The 24,991-nt window shown below is 41.0% G+C and overlaps 2 protein-coding genes across 7 annotated transcripts in view; one reads left to right on the forward strand and one right to left on the reverse strand.

The window, feature by feature from the left end:
* Positions 1–3,446, reverse strand: part of MAST2 (microtubule associated serine/threonine kinase 2) — a 185,606-nt gene extending 182,160 nt beyond the window's left edge. For 3 of the 5 annotated variants that reach the window (XM_072932624.1, XM_030278846.4, XM_030278844.4), the window contains exon 1: positions 3,138–3,445. In XM_072932624.1, the coding sequence (XP_072788725.1) occupies positions 3,138–3,305 (168 nt within the window). In that variant the 5' untranslated portion in view covers positions 3,306–3,445. Of the gene's footprint in view, positions 1–3,137 lie in introns of all 5 variants that reach the window. The other 2 variants (XM_072932623.1, XM_072932625.1) reach the window with 1 other exon arrangement.
* Positions 3,447–3,545: 99 nt separating this feature from the next.
* Positions 3,546–24,229, forward strand: LOC100225066 (riboflavin-binding protein). Of its 2 annotated transcripts, XM_072932629.1 has the most exons (7): positions 3,546–3,644; positions 12,805–12,837; positions 13,689–13,846; positions 14,569–14,668; positions 15,754–15,882; positions 20,088–20,199; positions 23,862–24,229. In XM_072932629.1, the coding sequence occupies exons 3-7, from the start codon at positions 13,708–13,710 to the stop codon at positions 24,105–24,107; spliced, it is 726 nt and encodes a 241-aa protein (XP_072788730.1). In that variant the 5' UTR covers positions 3,546–3,644; positions 12,805–12,837; positions 13,689–13,707; the 3' UTR covers positions 24,108–24,229. The 2 variants fall into 2 exon arrangements, with proteins under 2 accessions (XP_072788730.1, XP_072788731.1); XM_072932630.1 differs by lacking the exon at positions 12,805–12,837 and having other exon boundaries at positions 3,547–3,644.
* The last annotated feature ends 762 nt before the right edge of the window (positions 24,230–24,991 follow it).

A 24,991-nucleotide genomic window follows, 5' to 3' on the forward strand; every position in this document is an offset into this window, starting at 1 on the left:
TTGAAGATTGCAAAAGCAATGTCCAAAGATCTGAAGAAGACTTTAATTATACAGTTTAAGTGGGCTGTAAAATAGCAGGTAAATGTAAAATGATGCATAGTATTAAAAAAATATGTACACAATGACAAATTCTGAACACGTTATTATCACTTAAAAGAGTGACTGAAGTTATCATAGTTCCACAGAAGAACCAACTCAATGCTTAAAAATTGTCTAGAAAAAGCACGCAGAAGATTAGAGAATGAAACTTAATATGCCATGTAAGTTTACTGGGTGGCATATGCTGAAATACTGTAGCTGGTCCTGGTTATTGTAACTTGGATTCCTGCATCACTGTCTCAAATCAAGAACACACCTGCAAAAGGTGCAAAGAAGACAGCAAGGACAATGAAAGGGGTAGAGTAACTTCTTTCTGAAATGCCTATGGAAAAGTCACAAGCAAGGGACGGTAAATAAAAGAAAAAGTCATCAACCCATAAGACACAGAATTACATGGATTCTCCTTTTCACCTTCTTCCAATACAAGAAGGAACAAGCAAGGCATGAAACCAAGCAGGCAGAAAGTTTAAAAGCAAACAAAAATAAGTGTTTTTTCCACACAAAATGTGTTTAAGCCCTACAACTCAGCCACAGGATGTTGTGGATGCTACAAGCATACATGGCTTCAAACACTAATTGGACAAATTCATAGAAGAAAAAACCCACTGGGGGCTGTAAAAACAAATATCACCTCTGGTTCAGGAAACCTATGAGCCACAAATTACTGGAGGCTGGGAGAGGCATTTCCTCAATATACACTGTACTCTTCTCCAAGCATCTGTTCTCGGCAGCTGGGAGAGGCAGGATACTGGGCGAGAGGGATCTCTAATGTGCCCAAGTACAGTCATTCTTAATTCTTGCATAACGCACGAGAAAGCGCAAACATTAATCGTGTGCATGTCGGAACTACAAGCAGAGCAAAGGATTTCAGATTTTCAAAGGCCTTAAGGTCAGTACAGTGATTAACTGCTGCAGTCACAGTTTGATAAGGACTTCTTTCAACACTGGAGTAGCTCAGCCTCTCCCAGCCACAAACTTGTGCAAATGTATGGCAAACAAAGAGATGTGAATTTAATCCAGAATGGTTCGCTGCAGCTGTGCACACTGTTGCACTGGCACTAAGAGCACGTTACAGACTTGGGAACAACTGGGCTACTTAAATCAGAAAGGCCCCAAAGGAAATGTTTGTCAAGCTACAATCTGGATCAGTGAAAATGGAGTATTTCACTGTCTTTTGCATCTCAGAAGGCCTTCTTTACCACATGCACACTACCAAGACATTTAAATAAATGCTGAATTATTGGTATTTAAAGACAGAACTGCTGATTGTCACATTAGTCCAACACACCCATTTATTTGCAGCTGTTTACCACACTTTAAAAACCTTAAATGAAAGACAAAAGGGGAGAGGGGATGAGAGCTTCTCCTTAGAAGTTTGGGGAGTATCTCACACACAGTTGAGTAGAAGCTTTCTTAACTTTAGCTGAAAAACTCCTCCTCCATCACACCAAATATCTCCCAGCACACAAAAATCTGTTCTTACAAGTCACTTCAGGTCCTAGTCAGAGTGCCCAAGTTAAACACAAATTGGCACTATTTCCCATTAAAAAGCCTTGTGCTTCTCAAAAACCGACACTTCTGAATTTGCAGCCTTCCCTGGTTTGCAGCATTGGGGTTGCTTCTGTGAAACTGCCCAAGTGTTCAATACATTATTCAAGACATAGCATGTTCTGTGTACACAATTTGTAAGTTTCATTCACACTACCAAGAATGGAAATAATTTCCTTCAATTTCCATGTCAATATCGAAAACAATACGTCAAAACAGTACAACAAACACGTTGCTGATGCATTTGGTTGCTCTACAAATTTGCCCATTTCATGGACAGCTGGGAAAATACTGGGTGACCTCTTCTGATTTTAGATATTTTTCCCCTGAATAAAGATTGTAACATTCCTTAGCTTTTTCAGGAAAGAATAAGCACCAAAAGCAGCAGCCCCTCTTAACCACCTGGCCTAACAGCACTAGAGAATAAAATAATAGGGGTCCCCTCTTCCAGGGCCCAGTCTGACAAATCTGTATTCAACAGATATCCTCTAGTCAAAGCCAAAATCCAAGGCTCCTATAATTGAAGGCAATGTAATGCAGCTTTTCTAGGGAAAAAACCTAAGAAATTATTTTTAAAACAGCATTAACCTGTGCATCTGCAACAATGACATAAACTTAAAACACCTTTTTGACAAAGAACCTAGGCTTTCTCTTTGCTCCAAAAAATGGCAAAACAGGACAATGAATTACTGCATCCCAGGAATCTTCATACTTGTGATACCTCCTCCTTCTCTTCAAACAAACAAAAAAATAGCATTAGTTGTCACCTACATTTTTCCACTGCGAAGTGTCACCTCCCATTTTTACGTCTTGTAAAACCAGGACTACAAAACCAAAGTGTTAATAATCCTAAACTTTGGTTTAGCATCTCTCTGTTCTCTCGTCCTTGTAATCCAAAGCACCAATCAATAGATCCTATTTTTGTGAATATGAAAGACATAAAAGTGGACACACTGAACTTACGCACTCTCACATGTAACAAGCCTGTGCATTTTCAAATCTCTGCAAAGGTACGGTGTGTTCCCTAAACAAACCACTTCTGGAATTAAGACCTAAAATGCTGGGAAATGCATCATAATTATCATGGCGATTAGGAGTGACCTACAGAGGGTTACCAGAAAGATGTACTGTGCGATTAGTAACACCAGCCAGCACACGGCACACACCCGATTTCGCTGCATCCTCCCCCGCCTGCCGCGGCACGCGGTTAGACTCCCGGCACCGCGGCTCCCGCAGCACTCACTCACTCACTCACTCACACACTCACGCCACGCCGCCAGCACCGACACGGACACGCCACCGCTCCCACCCTCCGCTCTTCTGGCGGCATCTACCTGCGGGAGCGCACGGAGCGTGCGAGGATGCTGCACCGGGCGGCTCCCGCCCCGCGCCCCGGCTGCTCTCCCCGGCCGAGCGCCGCGGTCCCGGCCCCGCCACGCGGGGCGCGTCTCCATAACAACGGCGACCCGCACCCCGCGCCCCGCCTTTACCCGCTCCGGCGCCCCCGCGGCCCGGGCGTCCTCCGGCTCCTTCCTGCCGCCGCCCCCCAGCAGGGCGGCTCTGCGCTCCGCCGCGCTGCCGGACACCGCCCGCCCGGGCTCCCTCCGCGCCGGCGGCGGCGGCGCCGCTTTGTCCCCCCGAGAGCGGCCCTTCCTCATCGCGGCGGCTTCTCCTCCTCCTCCTCAGCGGCGGCACGGCCGGGGCCCCATGGCGGGCGGCGCTCAGGGAGCGCCGGGGCGGCGGGGCGGCCGCGGGCACCTGCGCGCGGGGCGCGCGGGCGCGGACATGCCGCGCGCTCCCGCTCCCGCCGCCTGTCAGCGAGCGCGGCCGCCGCGGCGCCGCCCCCCCGGCCGCTATCGCGAGAGCGGCGGGCTCGCGGCCGGGGGCGGAGCGAGACGCGTGGGCAGCGGAGCGCGGCGGAGGCTCCGCGGCGGAACCGGGCAGCGCCGGCCCTGCCCGGCGGAACAGCCCCTGCGGCCGTGCCTGCGAGGTGTGAGGTCAGGGTGCCTCTTGCGGGAGTGAGGGCAGCGTTTGTGTCCCACAGAGTCGGTCTCCCTCCCTGGCGGTGTTCCTGAGCCGCCTGGATGCCGTCCCGTGCCTCTGCTCTGGAGCAGATGAGCCGCTCTGTGATGAGCATATGAACCGTGCTGTGACTCTGCGATTCTACAGTTCTGCCAGTGGGTCGGGCTGGACGGGACCACGGTCTGCTCCAACCCCCCTGCTCAAGCAGGGTCGCCCCAAAGCACACGGCACAGGATGGCATCCAGACGGCTCTGGAACATCGCCCGAGGGGGAGACTCCACAATCTCCATGGGCAATCTGTACAAGTGTGTGGTCACCCACAAAGTTCTTCCTCATGCTCAGATAGAACTTTCTGTGCGTCATTCTGTCCCTATGATTCTGATCCGAGATTAGCTCAGATGTCCAGCACAATCCAGCTTCCCTGTCAATAAATTCTTAATTGTCCGTGAAAATCTCAGGTGGGTGCAGGACCTTCCCGGTGGTTTTATACGTAGACAGTCCCATTGGAAAAACGCCACAGAGTTCCTCCAGCAGGACACGGTGGGGCCCAAGCCCCAGACCTACAGTGCCCAGGCGAGTGGAGAACCTCTGGGCATTCCACATCCCTCCACAGGAACTCCGAGCTGCAGGAGAATGTTCACCAGCTGTGCCCCTCCACTTCTTAGGGTGTGGATTAAGATATAATTCACCATCTTAGCAAAAAAGACAAACCTTCAGAGATTCATTACCTCAAGGAGTAGTGAGAGAATATCATCATCTTGTGTTTCATCTCAATAGTTCACACCCTCTCGGCATTTTTGTCTTTGCAAATTATTTCTTGAGGGTTTAAGTTATCAGTTTCTGCATTCATTTTTCACAAAAGCAGCTTAGAGGTTTTGGGGTTTTTTCTTCGCTATTACATAGTCAGGAATCTTGTTGCTCCTACAGAAAAAATAACTCATTTTTCCATTTTACCAAGCTAAAAGGCTCATACATCTTCAACCAGGAAATCTACTTGTATAAACTTTTTATTCATTTTGTACAAAGACAACAAAAATACAATTCCCAACGATTTATTGAGGTAGAAGAGTGGGAGCATTTTTAAGTAATTACTAATGTTTCAATGCTTGCTGAAAAGTATTACAGGATGCTGGATTAGTCAAAGAGGTCTTTTTCCACCATAATTGTATATGATGAGGATGGACAACCATGTGGAACTTCCCAGCTGGGAATCCTGCTCTAACTAAATGTAAATAATGCAAATTTATGGAATCTTGGCGTCCTTGTTAATGTGAGTCTATTAGGATGGCACAGTGCCTCATCATAATTTGGCTGGATCTTTGCCCTCTTGCAGCACAGATGCCAATTAGTTATTTGATGGTTATGGCCTGTGGGACACCTTGCTCTGGCTCACACCTGTTTGCTTCATGTGCCAGAAAGGAATGCATGTACACAGGAAGAAAAGTCACAATGAGGATGTGTATAACCTGTCTAACATATTAAACAAATAAATATGTTAGAAACAAATCTTCAGTAGTTAGTTTTAGACAGAATTGCAAATAATTGCCTTCTAGTTCTGTATTTTAAATTAAAAATTAAAAATATCTTTTCATTTCTCCGAATCAAAAAGCCATTTGAGAGTTAATAGGACATTTTATTTGTGAAGAGATTGTGTTTGGTTTGCTTCTGGCTCATTTCCTTCCCCATTTAGTATTTTGGACTCAAAATGTCTTTCCAATATTTTTGAAACAAAAGAACACTGAGGTTTCATATTAGCAGAATAGGAAAAATACTCCTCATTTTACTGATTCTTCCATATTTTTTTCCATTTAAACATATGACCTGAATCTGCAGACCAGTCTGAGTGACCTGATTTTTCTTTTCCATATGAGCTAGTTTTCTGAATTTTTTCCCCAGTTTTAAATAAAAGTGAACAAATCATGAGAGACTTGGCAGGGAAAAGGAGTACAGATTAATGAGGCAGAGCATGGTGTGGTGCTACATCTATGCTCATGATGTTTGTCTCCAGAAATCTTCTGTCATATTAAAGACAGAAAAGTAATTAATAAAGGCTTATAAGGGCATGATTCTTAGGTTATCTACAGTGACTAACACAGAGCAGGGCACCAGAGGCTGTGTAGCTTGTGTGTTGACACTCAGCTAATGCAGTTTCTCTTTGCATTTCCAGATATTTCCTTTCCCTGGCTTCCACCCTGTTTTTTTCCCAGATAAAAAAGGTCTCAGTATGCTCTTCTGATGCAGAAGGTAGCTGGAATTATACTGTCAGGAAAAGTTCCCTTCCATTCTTCTTTAGCTGGTTTAAAGGGACTTTGGTAAGGCAGAACACAGTCTACTCTAACTCACTCCATATTTTCTGGAATGACAAATTCCTCTGCAACATTTTTATGACTGCTTAGCACACAGCTATGGCAGTAATTCCTGGAGCTGGAAGAGAGATATGCAGACTGAAGCTGTGAGGTTAAAACCTCTTTATTCCAAACAGAATAGAAAATGCTAAATAGTAAAAGTAATTCTGCTGAGCAAGAGAAGTTCCTCTTCAAAATGAAATACTTAATCATTTGAATCCCTATTAAATTTGACCATTTGGCAAAATCAGTGCCACACATAGCCCAGCTGATCACCTGCTTCCACTGTTTCCAAGGCAGAACTGCATCACTAATGCCATCAAGCAAGTCTATCACTGCATCCTGTCATTTGTCATTCCACTCACACTGTACACACAGCCTTCCCTCTCAGTATTTGTGCTCTGTACGAGACAGAGGAAATGGCTTTGGTTGTTCTGCATGTGAATCTGTCACGCACCTTCTGTTAGTGACCCAGTTCTAATGGTATTCACAGACAAGTTCTGGGCTTACACTGGAATACTAATGTTTGGCAATTGGCAATGTGCAGTCAGGCAGGAGGAAGGCACAGGACTGTGGCATGTGGTGCTGTACCTGCACAGAATGTCAGTAATGACAAGTAATTAACAGGCTGCACATCATCACCCTGACTCCTGCCTGTTTCCTCAACTCCATGCATGTGACAGCATGCTTTCTTCAAGATTCACCAAAAAAAAAAAAAAAAATTAAAAAAAAGGGCATGATACAACTAGAGAATACCAATTACAAGCAAAATTAAAAATACAGGTAACAAAGTCCTAGGGAGCCAGCAAGATGTGCTGGGCAAAGCTTTGACTGAGACTAACCCATTACTCTTTAGAGAATGAAGAATTCTTTTGTCAGCAAATTCAAAATCCCTATCCCAGCCCTGCCAGGCTGGCAATGCATGCTGCCTGCATAGCACAGGAGTGCAGCCACAGAATACATCTCCCTATCACCACCCCCAAGCTCCAGGGAAATGGTGAGAAACAAAGGATTTTCCAACAGAACACAGGAGAATTAGTAAGTCTGGGACCTTGACACAATCTAGAGAAAATTTCTTGTCATCTGGATCTAGTGAGGTCTGGTGTTTGAGAATCACAGAATATTTTGGGTTGGAAGGGACCCACAAGATCATCAAGTCCAGCTCTTAAGTGAATGGCCCACACGGGGATTTAACCCACAACCTTGGTGTTACCTGCACCATGCTCTGACCAGCTGAACTCATCCCAGGGCCAAAAAGGTCCATTTTAGACATTTGTGTAATTAATAAAAATACTCATAGTCACATGAGGACTTTTTACAGGAAGGCTTTAAACAGTCATGCTTCAAGGCACAAACTAAACCTTGACTTAAGGAGGATTAGGAAGAACTTTCTTACTAGCAGTTTTTTTTTCATTCAAATATACTATACCATATATTTTTCCAGTGCATCTTCACTGGAAACTACTACTATAAGTCTGTTTTAGGGACAAACTAATGAAGTAAACCAACAGACATATGAATGGCTATTACTAGATCTAGATATAACAAAATTCCGGTCATAACTGGATATTATTTGCTTTCCAGTAATTATTTTCCTTCTTTGTATACCATGAAGGACATGTATCCTTGTTTGTAGTGATGCAGTATGTCAAAATGACAGCTTTGCACTGCTCTAATCTTGTTCTAGGTGTCATATTTACATCTGATAAGGAAGTGGAAGATAAAAATATGAAAACATGTAGTAGAAGTTAGAAATTACGGTTGTGAAGTATCAGGAGAGCTTAGTGCAACAGCTGAGTTAACAGCACTTCTTAGCTACAAAAGCTCATCAAACACATTGTAGCTTTAAACTGAGGAAGAAACCAGTGAATGTGCTACTGCTCTCTGTCAGTTTGGGCTTGGCTGCTACAATTGCTACAATGGGGCTGCTACCCCTGTGTGTGAGCAGAGGACAAATTACATAGCACAAAAACGCGTATATTAGTCTGTATTTCTGAAAGGTCCAAAAAGAGAAGCACATTAGGAAGGGGGAGAGATTGGCCAGCAGGAGTAGATTCAGATCCTAACTGTTGTCACCCTCTCTTTGGCACCCGAAGAAAGATGAGATTTAAGAAGGGCCAAGGAGAGGATTACACGTGGTTCTACTGTCACCTAAGGAAACGCCTCCCAAACAGAAGATGACAAATACAAAACAGCAGCTGTGGAAATCCAACAGGTGTGCTGGGAAGGGTGGCACTGGGATACTTTGAGAGACTTAAGGTGTCTGTGTTGAAAGAGAACAGTCAAAGAGAGCCTAGATAACTGAGGAAGGATTTGGAAGCAAAAACAAGTCTTGGTTTATACAATAGAGAGCAGAGCCATTTGAAGGGTGCAGAGAGAGAGATGACAATGTAAACAAAGGTACTGGGCAAAAAAACACCCGTTCATGAGTGTTGTGGTCAATTTTCTAACCACAGAATTATCACAGGACAATGAGTCAAGCTATCTGGGACTAATATGGCATGTATGGGAGACATTCATCAGAGACAACGTGTCCTCCTTAACATTCATCCCTGCGGTGATGCCAACAGGAAAAGCTCAGCAGTGACTCATCTGGTGGTTTCCAGTCACTGCCTTCTAATATGTTGACCAGTATGATCTCACTGTTACCTTGTGCTTGCATTATTTGTTTTCTCTATAGACCTGTCAGCTCTTCATTTTTATTATAAGGTGCTCAACGCAACAATTAAAATAAAAAAACCAGGACAATGTCAGCACAGTGGGGCACAGCGGGTGGCAGTTCGGAGTGCTGCCAGTCCTACCCTCACGTGTGTCTTTCTCAGTGTGGTACCACCCTTTCCAGCCACAAAATTCTTCTTCAGCTGTGCTATAAACTGAAACTGATTCACACAGAAATACTGGAGGCAAGGGGAGCACTAGATTTCTTTTTGCTGTATCACTTTCCCCATGTGGCTGGGTGCACAATCCCATGTGAGTTGTGCCAGGACAATGGAGGGGAAGGGGCAGTACAGGATCAAGGCACAGAGGGGACTGTGGGACGTGGCCATCCAGAATCCAGTAATGCCACCAAGTACTTTAAAACACTACATCACAACTTTAAGCAGGGACATCCAGGTATTATCTGTATTCAAATAATTACCCATAATACAAGTGTAAGTTTTTTTCAAAATGTATTGCTATTCCCCCAAGAGGAAATTCATCACTCATAAGTGATTTCTACATAAGTGATGTAGAAAATTAATGGTTTAAATTCAAAGCATGATTGCAGCTGGTTATTTCTGGAGTATAGATCAAATTGAACACAGATTTTCTTTGTCACTTGTGAAAGTCCCCTTCACCAGTCAGGAGGTAGCCATACCCGTCTTTGCAGAAAAACTAACAGTAGTTGTTAGTGGTTCAAGGAACCCTACAGTAACAGACTAGCAGAATGTGAAAGGCAAATGAAAGACTAGGGCAAAGGAAGAGCATTCTGTTATGCTTTCAAGAGGTGCTTTCAACTCAGTAATAAGCTGAAATAAGTAGGGGGTTTTTCCCCTTTAATTTTGAAAAGCCTAACATGGGGCTTAAAATGACATTTTTACAATTCTAATTTTGTTGCTTTGGGTTGTGATTCCTTTTTAAACCTACAATTCATTAAAATATCTGCTTTTTTACCTATAGCTGACTCACTGTCTCCATTATATAAAATTACTGGTGCTTTTTTCATTCCTGTGCCCTGTTGAAGACCTAGCTCAGCGACATTTATGTTCTCAAATAAAACAAATAAGCCTTACTTTGTTCTGTGATGTATTCCTCACACCGAGAAAAAAAAAAATAGGAGAAATCCTATCAGTGAACTGAAACCAATCACACCTCAGATTCAGTAGCATTAAGATTTGACCTCAGCTGTTTTTCTCCAGAGTCAGAAGTGCCAGACTGAGTCCATCTGGAGTGTCTCCCCTGGCATTCAGCTTGACTTGTGACATGATACATTCAGCCAGGACTTGCGAAGAAAAGTTCTCAGTTCTAAAGTCTAACGAAATGAAAGCCCAGGTTATGTACTTCACTGATCATCAAATTACATGCTATTGTTGCAACTTTAAATGAAGTTCTGCATTTAAAGGAGCTTCACTCAATTAGATCACAACCTGTCCTCCTAATTACATATTTTGTTACAGTTAATAAGCAAAACACTTCCAGTCTCTGAGCATGGAGACTCACACTGAGACATGAGGAACAAACAGATCAATTTCATTAGCAAACATTGCCTGTCTAATAAAGATGTAACTGGGCAAATCTCCTAATTTACACTCCTGAAACACAGACTCCCTCCAGTCACACTGTTGTTACACTTTCACCAAGAAGTGAAATGGATATGGCAATTGTCACTGGTTGGAAGCACAAACAATTTTTCTCTTAACCACATTGGCTTTGCAGAGTTACCAATATAAAAGCACAAAACTTGCTGCAGTCATTAAAGAGATCTGACTCACAAAGCAAGAATCACTCTATTGAGTCACAAGATGTTCAGTTCGCATAGTTACTAAACTGGTTGCCAGAAGCTGGGAAATTAGAAACTCTATTTTTTAAAATTTTTTTCCCTAATTTTCTGCCAATGGCTCTTGCCAGAAGGAAATTGCTCAGGTAGATGACTCTTGAGACCTAGTGTAGCAGTGTTTGTGGGTTTGGAATAGATGCATAGGTTTGCTAACACCATTGGCCACTATCAATTATATCATCACATGATAATAATTTATTGTTGTGGTGCCTGAATTGTTGTCTGTGGCAATACCTCAACATTGTCCATGCTTTCACTCTAGTTTCTGAAGAGATGAATAGAGTTACAGGGTACTGATATTAAAGTTAAAATGAAATGGCAGTAGTAGTCTTTAAAGTACAAGAATATCACCAAGTGCTTGAAAATAAGTTAAATTTTAACAAATTAAGATAAATGACCCTTTCAACTATGGGAAGAGGTAAGAAAATAATTTTACAAAATTCCCAGTATAAGACATCACACAAAGCAATTGGCAGAGAATACTTTTAGAAAAGAAGAACTGAGATTCACTTCTCAGGAGATGATGTATAGCCAACATCAGTAAAAGCTCCTTAGCCTGAGCCTGCTTACATGTATTGCTAACCAAAGCCAAGTCTGGGAAATCACAAACATATGACAATTTTCTTTCCTGCTGCTAGAAACTCTGCCTAATCTCCCAGCAAGCGGTCCCATTTGGCTCATACTCAAAGGCTGAAAGCAATCCCAGTTTCCTATAGCTTAATATAATTTGTATGCCAATTCAGTGAGCAGAGGCATTACAAGAACCTCCTGGCATGCTGACACCTCAACAGTGTCCGTGTATTTCTAACAAACCAAGCAAGAAGGAGCAGAGCATGGACTGTTTCTGTGCTTTTTACCAGGCTGGCCAGCCCATCCACTCCTCACGGGGCTGAAAGTCAATGTTCATGTTATACTTTGGTCTTTATTTCATATGACTACACAGATCTGAGTGCTGAGCAGCACACACCAATCCTTTACTTTGCAAAGTAGCAAGGAGCCCCATGAATTTCAGCCAACACTAGATCAAGCCACACGAGGTGAAAGCATGGGTAATAAGCCATTAAATTTATTTCATTTTCTCCTATAGTTACTTTATGCCTTTTTAAACTTGCCTTAATTAAATTCATTCTTTAAACTTGCCTTAATTAAAGTCATTCCGGAACATGAAAATTGTTCAGTTTCCACTGATCTGGAAAAGGCTCTTTTTAGGCCAGCAAGACTTTCACCTTGAGGCATTTAACTAGAGCTAGAATAGGAATCAGTACTTACAGCTTGTAGAGGTTGTTTTATTATCATGCTTGTGCTTTTGCACACTGAGACTCATAGCACTCTTCTACTGTGCCAATGATTGCATTTTTAAAAAAAAAGGTTAGTAGATAATGGCCTCAGAGTATTATCTGACAAATCAGTGTTGTATTTAAAATGCAAAACCAACAGATGCTGCTTTCCTTATGCATATAAATAACTGCAAGGTACTGAGGGGTGCTGCTCTTTACAGTACAGCAAGACAACCTGTGAAAATGAGTGCAACCATTAATCATCACCACAGCTACCTTAACCAATGGTTTATGTTTAGATGCAAATGCTCTTTGCAGAAAGCAGGTTTCCCAACGAAATCCCATCAGGGGCCACTCACAGTAGTACAATCAACCATTTCTTGTAGTGCTTGTGAGACTGGTTGTAAAGTACATACGAGACAGGCAGAGCAACCAGGGTGAACAGCAGCACATTTTGAAGGCATCTTGTGAAAAGAGAGCAAAGAACTGGAAATGAGGAGACATGGACTATCTTCCAGGGAATGTAGTAAAAATACTGTGTAACAGACAAGCCATTAGTTAGAATTAAGCCAGTCAGGCTGAAATAAGAAACATTTAGTGTCTTGAATTTACTGAAGCCTGAATTGGTGTTGAGAGCTCCATGAAACTGTTGCAGAAATTAATTTAATAATTAATAATACAAGGAATCATGGAAAAATCAGGCAGGAGGGGTTAATGGCATTTGAAATATAGGAGAGCTATTGTTTTTCTAATTCTAACCCATGTTTGTACTTTTCTCTTTATCAGTCAATGTTTGCAAGCAATAAAAGGGCATTATGTGCTGGTCATTGCATCTGCTTTTGAGATAAATTTGTGTTAGCATTCCAAAGGGTCAAGGAACTCTTCCAGGGCAAACAAATTCTGGAGCACTGATGCCAGATGGTGTGTATATAAAGTGGGAAAATGGGAAAAGCAATTTACTGTGTTCCTGTTCCAGGGAGAAGTATCACCCAGAAGGAAAGGAAAAGAGGTGAGAAATTACTAAGAAATTAAAGAGATAGTCTTCTTCTTCTGTATAAATTTTTCTTTATATCTGAAAAGTCTAGGTACATAGAAGAACTGCAGTGCTTATTTAGGCAAAATTATTCCAAAAAGTTAACAGGGATATTTGACTAAAGAATAAAGGGTTAAACTGATAACATGTACAAAGAATAATGCATTGATTTATGTAACAAGTTCTACATTTACCTTTACAGGTGATTAATGTATAGCCTGTGTTTAGAGAAATTTTAGTCATAAAGACAAAATGTTTTTATCTTGCATTTTTGACCAAACTCTACAAAAGGGGCAGAAAATAACAGATCAGATTCTTAAATATAAATTAGCATAGCTTCAACAAAGGTGAGTATTCAATGTGATTTATGCAGCTGAGGTGGTGAACACTACTATCTCACTTGCAGCTGTATTTAATTTGTAATAGCCAAGTGCAAAAAAACTCTTCAGGTTTTAAAACTAATCAATATTTTCTTCAAATCTAGTGAAACATACAAAGGTCTGTTGGAAGGCTTAAAAAATAATTCAGCTCAGTGGAAGAAATTAATTTTCTTAAATACTGAAAATTATAACATGTTTTCATACATAGCCTGAATTATTGATGACTTTTATCGCTAGCCACCAAACCTCAGAAATATGTAACAGAAGGCTAAGTTTTCAGTTATAAACAAATTGGAAGGGAGAATGTGTCTTAGTATTTCTGTGTGCATCTTTGCTGAGCATATTTTATTTGATTATATATGTAGTGTTTTAAATGCAGTCCTTCCTTTTAATGGTATTGCTTCTCCTAGAAATAAAGGATGTAAACAAAGACTTCTCTCCACACAGGAAAAAGAGCTGAAGAACAATGCTAAGGTTTGCTATCACCCTCCTTGCTGTCATAACATCATCCACCTGCCAAAAATACGGATGTCTGGAGGGGGATACCCAAAAACTGAAGCCAGGTCCTGAGCCAAATATGCAAGAGTGCACTCTCTACTCTAAATGTAAGAGTGGTTTATTTTTTTCCAAATATGGTCAAGAAATACAGCATTGTACACACTAATTGTTTTGGCAGTTCCCCTAATGTCTAAAAAATATATAAGATGCAATGTATATTGCATTTGAAAAACCTCCTTCATTGTCATTTTGCTGCATGCAAACCAAGAGTAAGATTCTGTGTCTTAACAAAGTCAGCTGTAAAACTCTCATTGACTTCATTTATTTTCTTTTCAAAATTCTGTTGCAGTTCGCCTTCCTTGTAGTTCCATCTGCTTAAAAATGTTTACAGCAAAGATTATTTTGGTTTATTGTAATTAAGTATAAGAATCAATTGTAGCAGACACCAAATGGGAAAATTTGAAATCAAAATTCTATTGTAACCAAAGTGCAGTACTTATTAAAATTCTTCACCTCTTTTCTTTTAATGTTTGGTAGTTTTCAAAGTTAGTATCCCTCAGGATGTGGCATCTGGCAGAACACTGGTAAAATTCTTGGGACTTTCTGGGCACAACTTGACAAAGCAATTTTTATGCCAGTCTGCCTCACCTAGCATTTACACTGCCACTTTCACATCCAAAATTGTTAGAGCTTGAGTATATCTTCTAGTTACTACTAAGCGACTTTATCACATTATGGTTCAAGCCAGATTCATCTTACATTTTGTGTCTTCCAAGTACAGTGTTAAAAAGGAACACTTATTGCAAGATCTTTGTTCTATTCCCCACAGCTTCCTGTTGCTATGCAGACTTCACAGAGCAATTGGCTCATTCCCCGGTAATTAAAATAGGCGACAGCTACTGGAACAGATGTGGGCAGCTCAGTAAATCGTAAGTCAGCTTTGATGTTTTCTGTGTCCTGCTTCCACAGATCGGGGCTGGAGCAGCCACCAGCTGCTGATGGACATTAGGTTACCCTAGAGATGATGTCACCCAGCCTAGTTCCCCATCACCTCTTCTCTATACTTGACCAACCTCTGACTCTTCTTCTCCTCTCACACAAACCTACAAATCCTAAGTCTACACTATTTCTGCCATTTTTCAAGACAGGGTTATGTTTTTTCAAATTTGCTTTCAGTACAGAACCAGATCTAGCAATGCAAACCAGTCATAAAGCCAGTAGATGACAACCACCCTGCAGCTCTGTAGCTCTCCAACCATCACCCACCAGTGAGAGTGATCTGTAATGAATAGAGACCAGGCTTCTTCCTTTGTTTTGAAAGCACGTCAACTAGATTACTTAATCTCACCAAAAAAAGAGCATAGGAGTCCGGAAATGAAATGGCTGAAAACTTAGAATAAAAATTCTTGTAGTCCTGTGGGCTTTGCAGCCATGAAAAATGTCTCCTTAATTATGATTTTTTTAGTACCCCGTTAGATGTTAAAGCTGTGAAACATGGCAAGTTATAGAAATAAAGGGATGAAAGTACAAAACAATTAAGCAAAAACAGATGTGAAAAAGTCACAGCTCTTGGCTGCCACTCCCAGGAGAGCAGCACAGGATGCGATTTTAAGTAAATTCAGCTGGGCTGTGGGAAAAATCAAAAGATTAGTGAAATCATGAGGCTACAGCACAGACAAAGTTTTATACTATAGTTTTAAACTACATTTTATTATTGCCTGGAATCATTGTTGCCAGGAAAAGTCAAGGCCTCAAAAGTTTACAGAAAGCTTACACAAATAGGGCTGAAATATGCATGGAAACATTTGTGCTGTAGCTGGCTGTGGTAATTGCACGGTCAGAGCCTGTACACAATGCCAGAGGAATGAGTTTCAAACTTAGGCATTAACAGGGCCAAAGGATGCTTTTCTGTGTTTTTCTCCTAATCCATAGTATTGCATCCACATCAAAGCAGGCCTAGAAAACTGGGGCTGTAGCCTTGATGCTTATTTGTGGCTTTTCTCATCCACCGCAGCTGTGAAGATTTCACAAAGAAAATCGAGTGCTTTTACCGGTGTTCTCCAGATGCTGCTCGCTGGATCCATCCCAATGACACTGCTGCTATCCGAGCTGTTCCATTGTGTCAAAGCTTTTGTGATGACTGGTAGGTTCAGCTTTTTAATCAAAGTATTTTTATTTAGTTTTAATATGCCCATGATTCAGTAGTGTTGCTTCTTCTGAATTTCTCATTTGACATCTCTGCTTTTCCTTCTGTTAAGCTACTGCCCCCAAAATAATAATGACACAGGCTGTGAATGCAGGATGGGGACATTAAGATGAGTTTAGTGACTCGGGGACAGCACTGTCCTGCTCTGGGGGAGGATGCAGTGCAGTGGCTTCATGGCAGAGGAGCTCCTGCCACACTGACAGGCACTGGCAGCAGCAAAGGCCTGCCCACCCTTTGAAAAGTCCATGTCTGTGAAGTATCATTTATGCAATTAGCATTTTCAATCTGAATACTTGATCATGATATGATATATTTGTTTTGTATATATAGAATGCACTATAAAATCAGGAAAGGCATCAACTCGTGGGATTTCAACTAATTATTGTTACAAATCAGCTTCATTCCATCATTTTTCACCCTTCACCTTATCCCTTCTATGATCACACTCTAAAATCTCTTCTAAAAACCCGAATATCAGAGACAATTGCAGCCAACTAATGCTAAAATTATTAATAGCAATGAGCAGCATAAGAGCATTGAATTTTGTTTCCCAAAACACAGCATCAGAGAATCACATTATTTTTTGAGTGCAAGGCATGTGGAGGGACAACCCAGCACCCATCTGTCCTTAGACTTGGGCAGGAGAATTATATCCATGTAGGGTACTGAGATTTTTCCACTGGTACTTATCCAGCATATAGCTCTGCCTCCCTCTCTCTCTCTCCTTTCCCTCCCTGTTTTGAGATGTTGGATCTTAAAAACATCACCATGGGACATATAAAATCAGTCAGCACCTTATGAATGCTGTGCCCAGTCACTGGAGGAATATATCTGGATGTGTGTGTGAAGCACAAACACCCCAGGCTCTGTTCACACTATAGGATTTTAAGTGCTAGCTTTCATGAAAGTAATAGACTGTGAATGTCTGAATCCCTTAGGCCACTCTGAAAATCATGGAAAACCATTACTGTACTTCTAAAAATGTCATACAAGAGCTTTTCTTAAAAGTACAGAACACAGTAGGGTTCTCTTGGGCCGCTCTCTGCCCTGCTTCCCTAGAGCTTACACAACTTGAATATTATTGACACGTGGATCCATTTCTATTACCTCCAAGGGCAAAATCAGGTATGCAGTGCAGAATTTTGGTAGGATTTGTCTTCAAAAATGTCTCCATTTCTTTGTGCCAGTGAAGGAAACAAGAAGCATAGCTTGGATTTTTAATGGAAGTGAGTGAGAAAGGCTGATGTATTTCTTAGCTTTCCTAGGGGTTTCTCTAGCAATGAATTTTATTTCTGTGTCAGGAAACTACATGTGCCTCAGGAACAGATATGTCATGTGTAGTCTTCCTTGCTAAATTTTTTGTAATCTTCTAAAATTAATCCAGATTATTGACCTCCTTGAAGATAAAGACTGAGACCTTGAATTTCCCTCAGTGCTTTGAATCTTAAAGCTCAGAACTAATTACCAAATATTGCATTTGGGTGTTAAAGCACTGGAGTTGCCAGTGAGCTCTAGAAGAGATCTAATGGGCAAAATGATAGAATACTATTATCTTAAATAAATTTGTCTCAAAACAAGTAGCATGAAAAGTCTTTACTAAATTGTTATATCAAGAGAAAGTGTAAAGATAAAAGAAAATGTGTGATGTAAGTTTAGTTTGCATCTAAAGCCAGCTTTAGTGTATATGAGATTTATAACAAAGTGTAGATCACTGTAGGTCATTTGTAGATCATGTAGGTCAATATTACATTACCAAATCCTCAGTGTTCCCTGGGCACTTCCAGAACCTGCAGGTAAAAAGTACCTTTACCTTTTGTTGCTGGAAAGTAGAATGGGGTGATTGAGAGCTGCTGCCCAGGAAAACTGACCCTTTTCCAGTATAGAGTCTCCTGGCAGAAAGAGGATCTGCTCTAAACAAGTCCTGAGCAATGATCTATTGCTCCTGTTGGCGTCAGAGATGCCTGGCCTGAATCAAAAATGTACTGATGGCCCATTACCCTGCATGCTAGTCTGTGTGCCTGCCTAATGCCAGTGTCAAACCCATTCCTTCACCCTGCTTAAGGCCTCAGGCTAGAAAAGAGCCTGGACAGAATTCCCACTCTTTCTGGTGATTTAAAGTAACATTTTTTCATGTTCTATTCACTGGAGGCCCTTTAGCATGCTGTAGCACTGCTGGTGATGTGACCTACTTTCTCTTCATACTGTGAGTGTGCCTGCTGCATACTGTATGTCTTTGTGGCCAGAAATGTGCAGAGTATTCTGAATGAGCAGTGACTTAATTTAAAAGAAATTCATCTGAGTAGCTTGGGGCCTTCCTTTTCTTCCTATTGTTTTAGGATTCCTTGCTCTCACTAGTTCTTAAACTATTGCTTTTGAAAGAGCCCAATGTACAAGTCATTTTCTCATTCACCTGTGAAAGGACCCTGTGTCTTATAAAAGAGAAAAAGCTAATTATAAAAAAGACAGGGGAAAAAAGGCTTTAAAATAAAAATATTCTCCTCATTATACATAGGGAAGTAATATGTTCAGGGAGGATCTTTTGAGTATTTATGTTTCTCACATTTAGTTAATGTTTGAAGAAACAACTTACAGGTTTCTGGACTGCAGAAATTAGACTTTTCACAAATCCTGACTTTTCATAAACTTGACTTCATAATTACTTCCACTGGGATAAAGAAAAACTTCTAACAATGGAATTTTATGCCTTGTCATCTGCTTATAGACCAAACCACAATCAGGTAATAATTGTGATTAGGAAACATTCCATCTTGACAAGTCAATAAATAATGGTGAATAAAAATATAAACACTTTAATTAATATATTTTATTCATATTCCTGAGGCAACCAGATGCGTACCATTAATATTAATTTCTCAAATTTTAGCCTCTATTTCCAGCAGAGCCCCTACCTCTGACAGCAGATTCAGGGATGAACCCATTAAGAGTATATCTCTTCTGACCCTGAGCTGTTTACTTCAGGCCCTGGTTACCATCCATCTGTTATTGCTTTTTCTCCCTCCAAAAAGCCCAGAAAACCAGTGTGAAGATACTGCAGATATGCATCTTCTGACCTTTCTGCATTTGCAAATCTACTGCAATGTCCAGTTCTCATGACCACATGACAACCTACATATTTCATTTAAAAATGTAAGGCTGCAGCCCTCGTGATATCATAATAGTTTTGAAACATGACCCTGAAGATTAAAAATGACAAACAGAAAATCTATCCAAAGGCACTAATTACAAATACCATGCTAAACATTAACTTTCTGGAAGCTGTGCCTCATTATTTTGGCACTCTCAGTTACTGGTATGAATAGTCCTACAAGCCAATGAGACTAAATTTAAGAAAATGTTAACTGATTTGCAGAAAGTAGTCCTTAAGAAAAGTAAGAGCAAAAGAGAAGTGGAAGGGAGGAAATTATGTAGGATAATGGTAAGTCATGAGATCTCTCACATCGACCAGCTAGAACTCCACTCATTCCAGGCCATTTATTGTTTTTTTTCCTACATTACTACTTACAAATAAAAAATAACTTAAAATTCAAGACTGTAGACCTATACCCTAGAGGATCCTTATCTTTCCTTCTCTTTTTAACTTCTTTGAAGATGTTATTCTGAGGCTGACAGCCTATTAGTTTATATTATTTTGGTTTTTGTTGAATTTCCTTATTTCAGTGCACATTCCTCATGCCTGGTAAACATCTTCTTGTCCCATATTAATTCATATATACAACATCTCCTTCAAGTGACAGTTCACCCTTAGCACACCTATGCTCTGTTATGATACTGAACAGCAGCATTCATGAAACTCCCTCTCTCCCTCCCAGCATTTCTTCCACTCAGAAACATCAGATAACCAAGCAGAACACCCACAACACGAGCCCTTTGCTAAGTCTGTCAGTATAAAAGGCAGTGAGTGAGCTGTTTCGTTTTCACAGGAATTTAGGTTTTCCTGGGCAGCTCAGAGTTTATGAACATGTCAAGCTAAGATAATGTGCACATTGCTTGAAGATTGCTAAGCTGCACTGTAATAATGCCACCTTACTAACAAAGCCCCTGGACACCTCTTTGAGTTGAATCTGAGCCCAATGAAAAATGTGAGAGAAGTAACTTTATTTTCCACTCTGATTTCCATGAAGGTATGAAGCCTGCAAAGATGATTCCATATGTGTTCGTAACTGGCTGACAGACTGGGAGTGGGATGAACGTGGAGAAAACCACTGTAACAATAAATGTATTCCATACCGTGAGGTAAGAAAACCTGATCAACTGAAGCAGAAAACATGGCATTAGGAGTTCTGGGGTTTTTTCCCTGCATATACAGGAGTAGAATTCCATTGGTGAATTATTTTTACTTCAGCAGATTCAAGCCACTCCTACATTAGACTTTTTAAGTATACAAATTTTCAAACATTCATTTTTATGTACAGCACTCACTGTAGGTAGGGATACATTTAATTAATCACTATTCATTCCATTTGTGAAACAAAAGTCCAAGAAACACTGATATTTTAACCCAGTGGGATTTAGAAAGTAAAATAAAACTTTGTTCATACAGACACACTAAGATGCATTTCATAAGGTTCCTTACATAATATGGGGCTCTACACACCTCTGTCTTTTTTAATTGGAATATGAATTTCCAAACTACTGAGAAATTTTTAAGGTTTTCTTGCCTGTTGGGTATCTTTGCCCTTTTCTTTATTTTACCTTGTCCTTCTCCATCCCATCTTTCTGAGAATGTTTAATGGTTGGGATGACTAATTTTATGAGCAAAAGTGTATAAAATGAGAACTGACAAGACTTGCAGGAGCAAGGTTGCCTGGAACCTGGTCTACAGACTTTTCCAGGGTCAGGCAGGATTTTTCTAGTGACTCAAGTTTAGCATCAGAGCAATATAATGCAGTTCAAAAGTGTATTTGAATGTTTTTAACAGTTGAACTTCACTGAGTCCATTAAAAACTGCCCGAATTGAAGAAGTAAACAAAATTTGCAAATCTATGGTGATTTGGCAAATCTAAGGTGAAGTGCTTAGGGATTGGTAGTAAGGCTTGCAGATTCATTCTTTTGAATTCAATTCAAGTGCATGTAATTCCAGAAGTCAGTTTAGCAACTGATATAAGTGGAAAACACAGTCCAGTTCATGCTGGCTTGCTGTCTGCCTTGCAAAAGTGACACTAATCAGCAGACTCAGGACGGTGGCCAAAAACAAATAGGCTGTGGAAACTTACAGCTTCGTTTCCCAGATGTGCTAAATCATCAGTAGATCCAGATGAAGTGAAAAACAAAATTATAATCTCCATAAATAATCTCCAGTCTCTGTTCAAGCTGTCCCTGCTTCAGAGACAGCAGTTTTTAACCCTGAGTTCCCTTGTACTTAGTTCTTAATATACCATCTGCAGGGAAAAACATGCAGCAAATCCTGAGGTCTTATCACTTGAAGCCAGGCACAGCTATTCCTTAACTAAATGGAACCACACCCTAAACTACCCATGTTTTTCACCAGAAATAGGCTTGCATGGTAAGTAATCATAAAGATGAAATTTCTGCAGAGAAATTAAACAAAAAAAACCACATTTCCCATATGAAGATTACATGCTATATAAACACTAGACTTCCTTGGTTTGGACTCAACTCATGGAAGAGCTCTCACACATTAGAGCACTGTAGACAGTTCCTTTTTCCACACAGAGGAGCAATCAGCAGCCCTACATGTGATGTATGCAAGTGGTTCTAAGGCCCATTTGGGACAACCGCTGAAGAAGAAATGCTGAATATTAAGGATGCACAACTGACCATGGCCAGCTTTAGCCCTGTCATTATTCTCCCAGCTTGCTCCCCAAACAATGCTAGTGCACAGACTAGGACATTTTCCAAGAAACTAAAGAGTCAGAATACTTTGCCGCAATTTAGGAACGTGCTGGGGAAACAGGCTCCATGTGTTTGCTGCAGCACTCTGATTATCCTGTGATCTTTAAACAGAATTAGGGTGAAGGTAAAAATAAAATTGTTGATTTGGCAAGTAGAAAAGCACAAACACATTACAGAACCTGTGGGACACAAGTATAGGGTGTATACATGTCTTGCATAAAGACCTAAACAAAGCTATATGACAGGCTTTAATACTTTCTCGAATGATTAGCTAAAAGCAGGTAGAAATTCAGAACTGCACAGGATCTGGAAGAAAATATCTAATGCTACTGAAAATCACAGGAATAGTGGGAAAGAAAGAGCTAAGATCTGCCTGCCCTGAAAACACAAGGAAAGAATTAGATGGAGGAGCTTTCCTTTTCTGACCCTGCTCCCAGTGCATCATCCAACCTCCATAGTCCTTCTCTAGAACATGCAGCATCCATGGTGCAAGCCCTGGCTAGAGATTATATGAGCTGAAAAGCTGTTTTACAGACTACAGAGTCTTTGGGGCTATTTGAAATGGACTTTGTATTATTCATAAAGGATAATTTTTGGAGGCAAAAGACAACATAATTTTTGCACACGGGGAAACAGAGAAGAACTTGTTGTCAAAAATACCTGGAACAGAAGACTACATATACCAAACTTCACTTCTGTATAATGGACTTAAATCTGGTTTGTTGGTTTTTTTTCACACAGAGCAGCTTCCACGCAGAACTATCCCAACACAAAGACAGGGCACTGCTCTGAGATTCACACTGTCAGATCTTTGTATGAGCTGGTAATGCTGGTAAACCAGCAAAGCATCCAGGAATTACAGCAGTAAGATAAACACTGTAGGAATCAGCATCATAGGCAAGGACTACTTGTACTATTACAGATAAAACAAAGCTTTCATCAGAGAGATGCTGGTGATGTGGTCAAGATGAATCAGTCAGCAACAGAGCCCAGTGGTGCTGATGCCTGGCCCACAGATTCAGTTCCTAACACTCCTACTCCTTAATTTCCAAGGTTTCTACTCTTGCCACCACTCCTATCTCCAATCTCATTCTTAGCTTTGCTTCTGGGAGTACCTGAAATTTCTTTTCCAGAAATAGAAAAGATTGAACTTCAACCACAAACAACTGGAAGAAATACAGGCAAGATAAATGTACATACTGCCTGCTTTGTGTCTGGACATGATAACTCTTAAGCTAATATTCTTCAGACAAACTCAAGTTGGGCAGGCAGAACGTTGTCACAATGTGAGCTCAGTAAGCAAGCAGCGTCTTTGTTGTGTGGTTGACAGGTCCTGTGACACAGGACTTACACTATAGTAGCAAGAACAGAACAGCTTCACTTGATAAGGGTACAAGAAGCTGCAATTTGCAGTTTCTGGAGCCAGAAAGGCCATTGCCCCACTGGAAAAAGCACTTTGGAAGCTTGACAAAATCGTACTTTCTTCAGGCAGTTGCTAAATTATGTCTCTTCTCTTTGCCTGTGAGGTCCTGCCCGGCCATGGAGTGTATTGCAGCAGGCACAATGAGATCCCTCGGAGCTGTGACTCCACTGGGCTGTCTCTGGCCTGTAAATAAAAAGATTCCTGTATTCAAAGCACTATCTGGCACTTTCAGCACTACTCAGATTTCAAGGCATGTCAGAGTGTCCTGACATGCTACAAGTTGTAAAGGCGCTCACACACAGCTTTAACTGTCAGCCCCAGAGAGCTGCTGGGCTGTCAGCCCCAGGGTAGAAACAAAGGGCAGCTGTTGATCCCTGAATTTTGTGTAACCACTTGCTCTCAAAACAGGCAAATTACTTTTGCCAGTTGTGGAACTGGGTAACATTTTCAGACACCTCAGAAAAGATGAAGCATAGCAAACAAGACAGTAAATTACTCCAGACAATGGTTTTAATTTTTTTAATTTGATAATTTTTTTTAAGTGATGTTTATCAATTTGATTCAAACTGATGTTAATTCTGTTTAAATGTAATTGAGACATTTCTTATTTGACACACAGATGTATGCAAATGGAACTGACATGTGCCAGAGTATGTGGGGGGAGTCATTTAAGGTGAGCGAATCCTCCTGCCTCTGCTTGCAAATGAACAAGAAGGACTCGATTGCAATCAAGTATCTCCTCTCCAAAAGCTCAGAGGAAAGCTCAAGCAGCAGCAGCAGCAGCAGCAGTGAGGAGCGTGCCTGCCAAAATAAACTCCGGAAGTTTGAAAAACAAAAGCAAAAGAAAGGTGAACGGACAAGATAAATGTTAGTGGATGTATGTCAGCACAAGAGAAATTGTCATGGAGGCTGGGCTTGGATCATCGTGCCAGCCTCCTTTATCCCTTCCTTTCTAGAACATAATAAATCGATGGCTGGTTCTATTAATCTTTCTCTGACGTTTTTGCATCTGCATCACAAAGCTCCAGACAGGCTAGCACAGGTGTAATCTTGTGACTTGAACAGCTACAAGCCTGAAGGAAACATCCAGGGCTTGACTTTCAAAGACAAGAGGTACAGGGAGCCCCTGCTGACTGAAGGTGGAACAGTGAGAGCTAGGGACCTTTGGAAGGTCATGCCTGCCAGTAATGCACCAAATCTTCAACCCAAACACTTCATTAGCACAGGCACACAGCACCCCTGTCAGAAGTTACTCTGTGCCTGGGTGTGCTCAGATAAAGAAATCTTCAGTAAATAGGTCAGGGAGCCTGGCTGTGGACCACTGAAAATGTATTTATTTTGAATCTTAAAAACAGGGCTTTATAGTGGACTACATAAATCCCTGGATCCAAATATTGTCGGTACATAGCATGCACAGTCTGTTGCACAGGACTTTTACTTTAAGCAAAAGCAGTAGAAAAGTCTCCTACAATATCAGTTTAAAGCATAATTTTGAGTGAAATTATTCCCACTGAATTATTCCAAACACAATGATCTCTGAGAAACCAAAGTGTCAGGGACAGCTCCCGTCAGGTCTCTCCCATCAGTACTTCTGTTTCCAACATCACTGTTACAGTCAAACTAAAAATCTGCACCAGTCCCAGAGGGATTTTTCAGGCAAAGATGAATTATTAAATCCTGCTTTCAGTTATGCATCCATACTTCCTCTGACACCACTGCAGAGTGGACAGGTCTGTGCCATTCTTTACA

This window comes from Taeniopygia guttata, chromosome 8, assembly GCF_048771995.1.
Source record: "Taeniopygia guttata chromosome 8, bTaeGut7.mat, whole genome shotgun sequence".
Classification (NCBI taxonomy): domain Eukaryota; kingdom Metazoa; phylum Chordata; class Aves; order Passeriformes; family Estrildidae; genus Taeniopygia; species Taeniopygia guttata.

Bases quoted from the DNA above. Each gene is read 5' to 3' on its own strand.
- LOC100225066 (XM_072932629.1), top strand. From the start codon at position 13,708: ATGCTAAGGTTTGCTATCACCCTCCTTGCTGTCATAACATCATCCACC. The intron at 13,847-14,568 runs GTAAGAGTGGTT...TATTCCCCACAG, and splicing joins GTGCACTCTCTACTCTAAAT to CTTCCTGTTGCTATGCAGAC. The intron at 15,883-20,087 runs GTAGGTTCAGCT...ATTTCCATGAAG, and splicing joins CAAAGCTTTTGTGATGACTG to GTATGAAGCCTGCAAAGATG.